Raw genomic sequence first — 13,371 nt, forward strand, 5'->3', positions numbered from 1 at the left:
GTCCAGTTTCCTATAGAATGTCCTTCGGAGAGGCACTCCTTTTGACAGACTCCATATGTTATGTTACTGTATCCCATCAAAACCAAACCAAACTAAACCAGTTCTGTAGTGTTCTCAAAGCCATTTTACACTGGAGGAAAAAATAAATATAAAAATTATAAAATTATACTTATTCTCAACTAAATTCTAAAATATTTTCCGAATGTTTTATCATGTTATGTTTAAACTAATCACAAAAAAATTAATATAATTATTAAAAGATATTAAGATTGTGTAACGTGTGCGGAGAAGTCTTTAAATCCACAATGCCAGTGCGAGCGGAAATTGAGATCAGGAACCGACACGTCCAGTACTCCATCAGTCTGAGGATCCACGAGTTAGCCGCAACATCAACAGAATCTACGCTCTCCACTCAATACAACCACAAGAGGCAGCCACCTCATCCTCAATTGAAGTATTAGAGATTAACATTCATGAAAATCCATGGTCCATAACAGCAAATCGAAGCAAAGTCACCATTACCATTCTATAGATAAACATTTAGATAACAGTACGCAAATGATAAAATTTCATAATATTAAATACTTTGTAATACAGTATATTTTAATTGTGCGGTCTACCTTTAGAAAAATGATTAATTAATTATATTTAATTTCATTCACGTGTAATAATTACGAAAGAATCAATTTTCCATTTAAAACTTTTCTACTCATTAAATTACATTGAATAATGTAATTTAAAATACAAAATTTTTGTGTTTGATTTTAATTTTTTATTATTATTTAAAGAGTGAACTTATTAAGATTGCAATACATCGAATACTCATTAGTATGCTATATATTGTATCTAGACTTTGAGGAAAATTGCTAATTTTCTTACTATTTTTTCATGTTGTTTTTATCATGGTGAGGGGAAAAATAAGTTTATATTTATTAAATTCAAGATAAAAGAAAAGTTGCAGTGTTTTTCAGAAAAACGAACAATTATCTTCTATTCCTTGAAACATTTGCAAGAATAGTTTGAAATTCCAAGTATAATTTTCAGTAATTATTATTTCTAAAGAATCAACTTATTAAATATATTCAAAAAGTATGATTTTTTAAATAAAAATATTAGACATTGACTATAAATTTTAAACTTTCGAATCATTTAAATAATCATGAAATTGAAGACGGAACAAAAGAATAAATTTGTTCTACTTCAAAGATTTCATAATAATTATAATTATTACAAAGAAATTATTTGAATTTGTTACGCTTGATACAAAAAAGAATGGGTTATACGGCTAACCACAACTTTATACCGATTATGAGAGAACTGATCCGCAATGGACTCGAGTGGAAATGAGAACTTATATTAAGATACAAATTAAATCATAAGAAAACTTATAAAAAATTTATACATTATAATCTGTGAATATTTTTTAACAGTTAACTTTTTATTATATTATTTACAAACATTTTTCTTTATTTGAAAAAAAACCAAAAAAATGAAATAATTGAAAAGTTTCAAGAAGTTTAAACCATAAAGATCTCTCTTTACCTCAATAAACCTAAGAATTCTATTACTTTTTTCCCCTCTTAATTTTCTTTCATTTTTACTTATTTATAACTGAACTTTTTCTTTGAATGTCTACAGTAAAAAATTACTGAAATAAACATTGGAATTTCGTATAGAAATCTCGTCTTTTAATGTCTTTTGGTTCACCAATGGGCAAGTGGATAAAATCACTGAACACTGAACCACGTGGCGCCTCACCACGCGAAGTTTTCTGGGTTTTCTTCACATATCTAACACCTAATTAAGGGCAGGCTTCTCGTAGAAAGCCTTCCCGAAGGCATTTCCCATTTGTTGCGTTGCAGTATCTCATCAAATCAAATTAGAGAAATTTCAAAAAATGTTTAAATATCCTATTTTCTTAAGGATAGAACTTTCAATACAAAATAATTATACACTAAAATATACGTAATACCTGGTCTAATTGGCTATAAAAATACCCGAGTTTGAGTCGATGTTGGATCCTCGTACATGGTTTGATCCAGATATGTCGAATTGCATCCTTTGTTGAGAATCTGGCCGATAAAGAGATCTTGATGAGCATGTAAAAAGATTTTCTTGGTGTCATTGGGAAAAGGGATTTTAAAAATCCAAAGTATTCAGATGACCACGTAAACAGATCTCATCCTGCCGTCGTGGGAAATCCGAATTCAAATCCTTCTCGCCATAATTCATCATGTATGGTAGAAATCGGTACATTACTTACTATCCCTCATTTATGCTGTTTGATCCCGTGCGGGTCAGGTCCATCGTGATTCTCGTAATTGTGGCCGATCATGCAATTTTAATATCCTGTTGTGTCGAGTCGATTGATTAATTAATAAATTATTTATACAATTCTATATGTATAGATATCTGCATGCAACAAACTTATTGTAACTCGCAATTGTTACTGTTGAAATGAATTATTAAATAAAGACATTTGATAATAGATTTCACAGAAACAATTACAAGTTGTAATGAAATTTCTGTAGAAGTAACATTACACTATCTTAAGTTAAATGAATCATTGTTAAAGTTAAATATGAAAAATTTACTTAAACGTCTGAAATGATATTTAAAAATATACCCTATATACTGTATTTAGTTTTGTAGTATTTCCACTAAATGAAATATATTATATTCTCTTTATTTAATATTTTTTTTATTTTATTTAAATTAAATAAATTTTGATATTTCTATCAGTAATGAAGCAATTTGGTACGAAATTTATATACAGGATCCCATAAAGTTTATATATTCGTTAAGCTATATGTATATTATTTCAAATATATCATACTTTCGTGCAGAATATTTAAAAATTATTACTTTTTCTTGCCAAAATGTTAATTAAGCTGGTCCCCAAAGACCCGGGCCTCAGTGTATTGTACTGTATCTCCTGTATCTAGCTAAATTTGCCGTTGGTTTCTATATAAATCAAAGTACAATACAAAAAACTTAGTACAGTATTCCGCAGATTACATAAACGCTACAATCTGTGATCTTTTCTGAGCTACAAGACTGGATTTGCAGGTAATCTAAACAAGATAAATCTTAGACCCTAGCTTTATGTGTCTATAGCTGGTTAGATCCTCATATTTTTACATGTATCATTACTTCGTGGAGGAGAAGGACATATTATTTGTTATAGATTAAGACCACAACAAGTTTAAGTTCGATCCTGCTGAGGTATCGATGGATTTTTATACATTTACATAAAAACATCGAATTAATGAATGTTTGTCTAAATATCGTTATCTTATATAAGTAGGCCTAAGAATATTTAGCTAATGTTCCATAATAACTTTGGTTTAGTTTGATAAAATACGGCAACGCAACACGTGGGCAATGTGCCAAGGGAGGTGCTCATTCCTTGGCAGATTGATGGTTTGATGAGATACGACAACGCAACCTTTGGTTGATCTGTGCCAAGGGGAATGCCTTTCAGGACTTTCTATGGAAATTGGCCACTATTTAAATGTTAGACACGTGAATAAAACCAGAAAATATTCACGTGGCCAGCCTGTTGTCAATCAACCCATAATTAGTGTTCAGTGGTTTAACTCGATCACTGGTGAGCTTTGCAGATAACCTTATTTTTATATAATGATAACTTTGATACTTAATTATTAATAATTAATATGATTTAATTGAAAAATTTATAAAATTTTAAAACACAATAAAATCTTGCTTCATATATCATTCCTAATACAAAGATAGCGATTATACAAATAGTTCCTGTCTGACAAGTTGTCAAGGTAAAGTAACACTAAAAAAAAATAAAAGCTAAATTACTTTTTATATGTTTACCTAAGTTAAATATATTTATAGAAAGCGTTAAATAGAAGAAAATATTCCATTAGAATTTGCAAGAACCATACAAACGAAATTCTTTATCGTTTTCCTTTTACAAATTGTAACTATTTAGATTTTAACAATAAACTATTTTAGTTTGGAAATTTCTCATTAAAAATGCATTTAAAATTTTAATTTTATGATAAATTTAAAAAATGTACAACTTATAGAATATGATAAGTAATTAGCCTACATTTAAAGTTGGATGAAAAATTGCTATTAACATTATTACTTGGCCATAAATCAAACAGGAAAATCAGAAAAGATTTTCAATTGACACACCCAAATTATGTGGAAATCTTACCAGTCGCGAGTTTGCAAAATACAAGAACATTTTCTAAGTAAATGCATGTTTTCATTTATCTGCATATTAAAATTCTTCGAAATATTATATAAGAATAACTCTACATATAAGTAATTTCAGTAATTTACTTTTAAATATGAAATTACTTAACAAGACTTTCATTTTATACCATAACTAGAATCTCTCAGAGGCCAAGAGAGGCCAGGGCCATTATCTCTTTGAAACTCCAGCACATAAAAAACCAGAGTTAAAAATTATTATGTTGTTTTAAATAATAAAATCTGTCAAGGAAAATAAAATTCAAAGAAATGAATAATTTATAATAAACGTTTTCGAAGCCCTCGTATGATAAAGTATGCAGGATCATAAGGCCTGAGACTCACAAGCCCTGATAATAGAGCTATTAAGACTCCCTATGATAGGGCTTTATCATTACTTGCAGAATTTATGGAAAAAGGCCTCATATTTAGGAGCAAGAGACCTCACATTAGAGCAGAAGGCCTCACATTTAGGAGACCATTTGGTCTCCTAAATGTGAGGTCTTCTGATTACTTATATCTAATTTCTTTAAATTACTTTCATTAATAAATTGTTAATTAAATTAATAAGAAACCATTCACACATAAAATGAACTAAAATTAAGTTATTAGCATAGTAACAATCGTTATTATATTAAAAATTTTAATTATTATTATTAACTGAATTAGATTTAAAGATAACAAATTAATTATATTTAAATATTTAATTAAGAAAATTACATTTTTAATAAAACTCTAGAAGAAATTTGGTATATTCCCTTTACTATAAATTAAAAAAGTAAAATTGGAACGTTTCCAGATAGTTTTAATTTACTTTTTATTGCTTTATTTATATCTAAATAATTGTCGAAATAAGTCATTTTATCAAGGTTAACGTTATTGAAGTGGAAATGCATTATATTTTCGATCATTCGATCATTATCTTTAACTAAAACTTCAATTATGTTCATAAAAATACAATGTAATGCAGCATCAAATTACCTCATCATTAATCTTTCTAATCATTTAAATATAATGTTACACATCTTAATGTTATTGAAGACATTTAATAAGCAACATTGTCCATTGAAGGCGTTTAATTAGCAGCTCAAATTGTATCAATTTATTAATTAATGAAAATTAAATTGAAGCTATTGTGAATAAAAAATAATAATAAATTATATAAAGAACAATGTATAAGAAACAAATTAGTAAATTGAAATTCTAATAAAAACACGCTTGGATAAGTTCAGTTTTTTATGCATTGTATTTCTCTCCCCTTCTTTTTATAATTCTTTTTTGTAAATTCTTTTAGCCTGAATATTATTTTATATTATTTACATCACACTAAATTACTAAATATACATCTAGAATTGTATACTGTAACTCTTTACTAACGTTTCTTAGAGGTCAAGAGAGGCCCTTGCCACTTAACTTTACCATACCCTATCATCAGTGCTGGTATATGGTCATGTCTAAAGGCCCGTCTCGGGAGCTTCGAAATTGGAAAAAATAAGGCAATTTCACCATTGCAATTGTATATCATAATTTATATTTTTAAAAATTTCTGTAGATACAATTAGATGTTAGATTGATGCAGTAAAATTATGTTAAGGACCTCCATTCTTCTGTCCTATAAACTAAGAGGCCTTACATTTATGAAAATAAGTGGGTGCTCTAAATGTAAGGCCTCTTGCTTTATAGAGAATATAGAGAGTAGATGGCCTCTTACTTTATAGATATACTATATATCAATAGAATGTAAAGCAGGATGCCTCACATTTAAAAACCAAATGGATCCCTAAATATGAGGCCTCCTGTTGAAACATTCAATACATGTAAAATAAGAATTATTACATTATTTATATCTGATTTCCATATTTTAAATATATAAATATTCATTCTATATTGTCAATATTACATAAATTTTTTTATGTTTTTCACAGTTTAATTAAATTAAAAGTTTTTAAATCATAATTTTTATAATTTTCATTATAAATTTTAATAAAATCAGAATTTCCAGATATTTATTTAACAGAGAAAATTTTATTTAACATTAATAATATGAGATATGACATAAGAGATTTAATAACTTTCAGTTTCATAATATTGAGATATTTTGATTTTATAACTTGATAAAGTTTATAAATTACAGTTATATGCTATATAAATTTTAATTATTGTAAGTGTATGTTACAATCAAGTGATAGTTGGCATTATGTTATTTTTACCACTTTATATTTATGTATATATAATGCCATTCTACAACAATGTTTACATATTAATGAGATAGTTGACCATGATTGATTTTATACAGAAGTACACCTACTGAATTCATTATTTACTGATAATTTCTCTCCTTTATTCAATGCTGATTACACAAATTTTAATTACCTATTGGACTTTTATATAAAAGTTCAAATAATTTTGTGCACTCAAAAACTTAAAAGTATGCTATTTCTAACATAAAAATTGTAATTATTTTAATTCTAAGATGAATTTAACTATACATAAATTGGTTTTGCACACAAATTCATTAGAATTTTATGTAAAACATTAAATGGCATCATTCTTTTGTACAGTTTCCAATGTTATTTTCTTTTACAATTTTCTAAATCTTCATTATTTTGTTATTACTTATGTTTAAATGCTAATCACAATTATTTAATTTATTGAAGAAAATAAGTGAATACCAAGAAAGAATTTCTAATCAATTTACAAAGAAAAAAAATCCTTCTAGACTAGAAATTCAAGTTTATGTATATATATATATGTATTCTAGTGATTCTTTTTTTAATTCATAAGTAAAAAGATTATCTGATACTTTAAAAATTAAATATTAAAAACAATTTTCTAATTTTCACATAAATTTTGAAAAATTATCCCTTACATTTTCTCAAATTCTATTGTTTCTAAGATGAAAATTTGAGGTTATCTCAAATCAGAGATGAATTAAGCTACCCATAAATTTATTTTTCATGCAAATTAATCTTTAATTAATTAAAATTTGAGTTTAATTGTATAAAAACACATTAATTATGCAATTTATCTCAAATTCGTCTATCACTAGAATGAAAATTTGTGATTATCACAACTCAAAGTTAGATTTAACTTATTTGCACACAAATTAATCTACAATTTATTAAAATTTGAGTTTAATTTTATTTAAAAAATTATGTAATTTATGAAATATTATCTTTCAGACACTCATATAAATGTATGGATCTTAATTACTCATAAATTATTACCGATATATCATTGAAACAAAATTAAAAAAATGAAAAAAACACATGTTTAGCAATATCAGGAATAAGAGAGAAAATTGGGACATAAAAAAATTATTATAATTAAAGGTATTAAAAATATTTTCGAAAATTAATAGAGCGGGTAATCGCATATTTAAGCAAAAATCGTTAATTCCAATCGATTATTCTAAGAAATTGATATCCCTGACCCGATATTTGGAAGTGTATGCAATAAATACTATCATCTACATAAAGTTTAACCTTCGTAAACATTGAAACTTGTAAAAATTCGCAGAGCGTAACAGTAAAATGTATAAAAATACGTCAAGGAGCGCGGAAATAAAGTATTTTGACAGAAATTTTTAAAAGCAAAAGTCATAAATTCGGTTCGCTTGATTCGCTTGGTTAGAAGGACAAAATACAGTATATACTTTTCTTTGAATTGTTTAGCATTAATAAAAATTAAAAAGGAAAAGTTATAAATTTTAACCTTTATCTACATCATAATTATCTATTTTCAGTTCTGTTTTACTTGGAAATTATGCGTAATTCAATTAAATTCAAGTTTAATATCGTGTCGAGCGATCAAGGAAATATTTTTAATACAGAGTATTGTATACAGGAAATGAATTGAGTTTGTTTTGATTAATATTTTGCTTTCTAAATTAAAAAAAACAACATAAATACTAATTTTTGGATAAATATTACCTAATTTTTAAATAATATTGCGGGATTTTTTATGTACAGGGTGGGCTAAAAGTCAGTTAACCATGTTCTTGAAAGAAACTCGGCAATTTTAGCAAATTTTTTGTAGTAATAAAGTAATTAAATAAGACAGAAGTTTAGCTATTTACGGTAGTTAACTTATTTTTGGGCCACTTCTATAATCATAGCCGAAGAGAAAGAGGGGAAGCCATACTGGGGCCTAGATCTGTACAGGATTCCGGAGTCTATATAATAAAATTTAAATTATAAAGCCTGGAAATTCAATTTAAGTAATTTCAATTAAAAATACAATAAAAGAAGCAATTTCAATTACATAAAAGCAAAAATAAAACAGGAAATGTAATAAACCAAGAATATTAAGTCAGAAAAAATAGAGAAGCCTGGGAGGCCCTAGTCCCAGGGTCTGGGCCGAATGGCGAAGGCCATTAGGCATCAGTTTATCGCTCTGGAAGCCTTGAATCGAATCTGGGTGAACTATCTCATGTAAAATTCTCAGATAATGTCCTGGATATGTTGGGCCTCATCCCTCAATACTCCGTCGCTCCCATTGTGGACCTGGTCGAAACCATGACAGTTATGATTTTAAAAAGTTTCTCTTAGTGCCCACAGGAAGAAAAGAGCCAAAAAAAAAAACCCTAATTATAGTAGCCTAAGACATATTTCATACTATAACCAGTCTATAGATGATCATGATTCAAAATAGGCCTATTATCGAAATATTCTTATCTTACAGCGTTATTATTACACAAATAATCATATTATAAAGATTAAATAATTATAGATTAATTAAATTATGAAATAAATTATAAATAAAATAAGGTATACTAAAGAAAGCTTTTACTATATTTTTATATATAGAAAACTATACACAAATTTTTTTAAGGTATAAATTTTTATTAATTTCCGCATAAAATTTAGGAATGTTTAGCATATTTAAACACTTAAATTTCTCGGAAATGGCAGTTTTTAGTGTTACATATAATAGGTTATTGGGAATAAATAAACGAATATAAAACCATTTCGACCATATCCAAAGCAAAAATTATGCCATAAAAATCAATAACGACATTTAATTTTATACGAAACGACCATATTGGCTAGCAAAGATACAAATTTTTTTCTATAAATTTCCGTGTTTCAACAGCATAACTGAAAAAACAAATAAATAAATAAATAACGCGACTAGTTGGCCTAGAAATTTTACAGAAAGGACATTATTTTATTTTATTTTTTAAATTTTATTTGCATACAAATAAACGTTATTAACTTTCGATTTTCTTTAGTTTGAATATATTTTCAATGTCGAATAAATTAGAAAACATTCTTAGAAACAAAACACGATCCCCCTGAAGGCAATAAACGAAGTTAAAACAGTTCAACTTAGAAGTAAGGTTATGTAATTCTAACTTGTTCAATCGCCTAATCAGTGGAGTTAATAATACGAGACAATTGTAAACGTTCGGTTCGATTGGTCGAATGTTTAGTAATCGCGCCAACTTAAATGTGAACAGAAATTGAAACATTGACTCGCTGACATGTCGAGTCGACAGAACTTTTAACTAAGAATGGACATTGCGCTTTTATTCGTTATCTTACAAGCTTTATATACAACTAAAGCTTACAAATTGGAAGATGTAGAAGCTTCTTCGTGGCAAAATCTGTTACGTTCTTCGTCACCGACTAAAAACAGGAATGAATTAATTAATGATTTCACTACTTTCGTTCGCGATCTTCGTCATTCCTTCGTCAATGGACCTAATATTTCTTGCCTATCTTCCGACGAAACACTTTGTAATTACGACATTAATAATGTGAGTAGATTTCTGTGTATATTTTTAACCTTGTTAGTATATGTCCAGTATATTTATTTGGATTAAATTATGCTTTTGTAACTTAAAGTATAAAATTTTCGGTAAAAGTGGTAAAATTGATAAAATTATTTAAGTTCTTGTAATTATCTATGGCAAATTATACTTAATTAACTCATAGTTATAACTGATTATTTTATTCAGAACTTTTTATAGAAATTTTGGATTTTTTTCTTTATTTTATACAAAACAAATTTATTAATTTTAGTATTGTAATTTATAATAAATTCTTTTCAGTGTCTATCTCCTGAGGAACTCTTCGATCTACTTCCAAACACAACAGAAACTTTAAACGATGCGTTGAATCGCCTTTGCCCTGTATTACTTTCACAAATGTATCAAGGATTTAACTGCCATCATCAATCCTTAGACACTAAACCCAAAACTAAACCATCCGCAATTGCAGGTAATTGATCAAATTTATTTAATTCTCTACAGCACTACAATTTCTCGATTCTTTCCAGTATGGGGACTTGGAATCCTTTGCATCACAGTCATCAGCGCTTGTTCTTTAGTCGGTGTGCTCGTTTTACCAGTATTAAGTAAAAATCTATATAAAAATTTACTCATGCTCTTCGAAGGATTAGCTGTAGGGAGTTTAGCAAGCAGCGCTGTTTTTCATCTTATACCGCAAGTATGATATTCTCAAATTTTGATTCTTTCAATTACAAAATAAGTTATCTTAAATTTTCTTCTATTGAAAAGGCTTTCAATTTACTTGGACAAGATGCGGAGCATGATTATCTATGGAAGGCTGCCATTATTTTTAGTGGAATATATGTATTCTTTCTCAGTGAACACTTGATGAAAATAGTCATGGATGCCAGAAAGGTAAGAATTTGTATTTTAAAATATTAAAAAATATATAGAGAATTTCTTCATCTTCCCTGTAATCCAGTTTGATAGTTTGGTAGGATATGGTAACGAAACACATGGGCGATTTGCCAAAGGAGGTGCCTCTCGGGAGGACTTTCTATGGGAAACTGGCCCCTATTTAAGTGCTACTATGTAAATAAAATCAGGAAACCCCACATGGTCAGTCCGTTGGTGAAGTGCGAACCCACTAGTGTAAGTGGTTTTATTCACTTGGCCACTGGTTAGAATGATCTGGGCAATTCAGGAGACAATCATTAGGAAACTTTCCATCTCACTCAGTCTGTCCTTGCCTTATCTTGTTAGATCTCATAAATTTGATATACTTGTAGTTTATTTCTAAATTCTGTTGGTCTAAGCTTCTTGTGGTCTTGGCCTCGATCTTTGTATATGACCGAATCATTTCAGTTGTTTTCATTTTGTCCTTATGATATTTGGACTTTTGTCAACAGTTCTTTGTGATCCGTATAGGAAATTCTTAATAACTTTCTGTAGCATTTCAATTGAGAATATAACCTAAACTTATATGTATATTATTCTTTAACAGAAGAGAAAACACCAAGAAACTAATATCAAATGTTTACTATCTCATAAATCATTTAATGTGGATAATCCAGAAAAGGATAACTGTTCTATCATTAATTTTACAAATAACATAATGAAAGATGGAGAATCGGAAGAAACTAGTATGGATATTAGCCATTCTCACTTTAACGATGACAGTCATGTAAGTATATTTTTGTATTATAGATGTATGTATAAGTTATATTAATTAATTACGTTCCAGGTATCACTAACATATCATAATCACGATCATAATTTGCCATTACGGAAGGACGGGGTTAACACGGTGGCCACTGTAGCATGGATGATCATATTTGGAGATGGATTTCATAATTTTATTGATGGTTTATCTATAGGAGCAGCCTTTTCCGAAAGTATCTTGGCCGGGATAAGCATATCTGTAGCCGTTGTTTGTGAGGAATTTCCTCACGAATTAGGTATATATTAAATTAACAATAGAATGAATGCGCAATTATTCCTTAATGGATAATTTTCTTATATTCTTTTTTCAGGCGATTTTGCAGTATTAATTAACGCAGGAATGTCAATGAAACAAGCTTTGATATACAATTTCATGTCGGCCTGTACGTGTTATATCGGTTTTATATTTGGTGTCGTATTAGGAGACTTAGCAGAAGGAAGTTATTATATCTTCGCTTTTGCTGGAGGAATGTTTCTCTACATATCTTTAGTAGACATGGTAAATTATTTTTTTAAGTCTTAAAGAAAAAATATACCAATTTTAATATTAAATTTTCATTAACTGAACGTTTTTAGATGGGAGAATTAAACGATGCCATTAGAGAAACTCAACCGAAAGGAGTTGGTAAAACATTAAAAGTATTCCTCCTTCAAAATATAGGCATTCTTATTGGTGTAGTGTCCTTGTTTGTGTTGGCAAGATATAGCGAAAAAATAAATTTCGATTCATTTTATCAGACAGAAGAATCTTTAATAAGTTAAAAGTTCTGGAAATAAAAGTGTGAATGATCAAAGACTATGTTTAAAGAATTTATTTATTATATTTGTAATGTTAAAAATGTATTTTTAAATGTATACCTTCTATACATCAAAAAATATTTGTTATTATTGTTAAATACTCTTTAATAAAATGTTATATTTTTGTTTTATTCTACTTAATTATTGCATTATCCAACATCATTTTATATAATTTTACATAGTATTTTAAAACTTTTAGAAATAAATAATTTGAAATGTATTCAGTTACTTCAAAGTATGAGGTTGCTGGAATGGCATCAGTCTGCTCTTCTCATAAAAATTACAGTTAAATGAATTAATCTACAATAATTGCTATATATTTTCTTTTACATAATAAATAATAGAGTATGGAGGTATTTGAGATAGCTGCTTTAAATTTTCAAGATAACCTTAGAGTTAGTGCTGGATTTGAATAAAAATTATGGCTTCATAACCAGATTCTCAGCTTAACAACTCAAGTTGTTAAATTTATCATCTGAAGGAGAAAGAACCACTTATATGTAATATCTTTGACTATAATTCAAAATCTGGCTTTGTTTATAAGACTAATATAAATTCCTGTAATAATTCTTATAGGACCAAATATCTGTAAAGACATCAGTCCAGTGTTTTGGAGACATATGTTCAGGTTGAAATTAGCATAATTTGGTTTTAGTCAGCAAATATAATTTTAGTACTAAACTAAAATTACACATATACTGTGTAAAGTCTAAAAGAAACTAAACCTAGGAATATGATTGTAACAATATTAGTTGAAATCTCAGGAAGCTCTTGTAGTTGGTTTTACCTGAACATGACTATACTTACTGTCATTTTCAGATAAAACCAACTACAATACTCCCCTATCCCCACTGTGGATTTGAAAATAGGCATTGAAAGATAGA

At 28.0% G+C, this 13,371-nt stretch overlaps 1 protein-coding gene across 1 annotated transcript; it reads left to right on the top strand.

Annotated features, from left to right (window-relative positions):
• Window positions 1–9,598: 9,598 nt before the first annotated feature.
• LOC111642545 (zinc transporter ZIP8-like) lies at window positions 9,599–12,510 on the top strand. Its single transcript, XM_023388892.1, has 8 exons — window positions 9,599–9,994; window positions 10,289–10,457; window positions 10,516–10,685; window positions 10,757–10,882; window positions 11,472–11,651; window positions 11,712–11,925; window positions 12,001–12,188; window positions 12,266–12,510. The coding sequence occupies exons 1-8, from the start codon at window positions 9,749–9,751 to the stop codon at window positions 12,449–12,451; spliced, it is 1,479 nt and encodes a 492-aa protein (XP_023244660.1). The 5' UTR covers window positions 9,599–9,748; the 3' UTR covers window positions 12,452–12,510.
• Window positions 12,511–13,371: the final 861 nt, after the last annotated feature.

The sequence above is a fragment of the Centruroides sculpturatus genome, unplaced genomic scaffold, assembly GCF_000671375.1.
Source record: "Centruroides sculpturatus isolate CEXI.00-Female unplaced genomic scaffold, Cexi_2.0 scaffold1634, whole genome shotgun sequence".
NCBI lineage: Eukaryota > Metazoa > Arthropoda > Arachnida > Scorpiones > Buthidae > Centruroides > Centruroides sculpturatus.

Bases quoted from the DNA above. Each gene is read 5' to 3' on its own strand.
- LOC111642545 (XM_023388892.1), top strand. From the start codon at position 9,749: ATGGACATTGCGCTTTTATTCGTTATCTTACAAGCTTTATATACAACT. The intron at 11,652-11,711 runs GTAAGTATATTT...ATTACGTTCCAG, and splicing joins ACTTTAACGATGACAGTCAT to GTATCACTAACATATCATAA. The intron at 11,926-12,000 runs GTATATATTAAA...TTCTTTTTTCAG, and splicing joins GGAATTTCCTCACGAATTAG to GCGATTTTGCAGTATTAATT.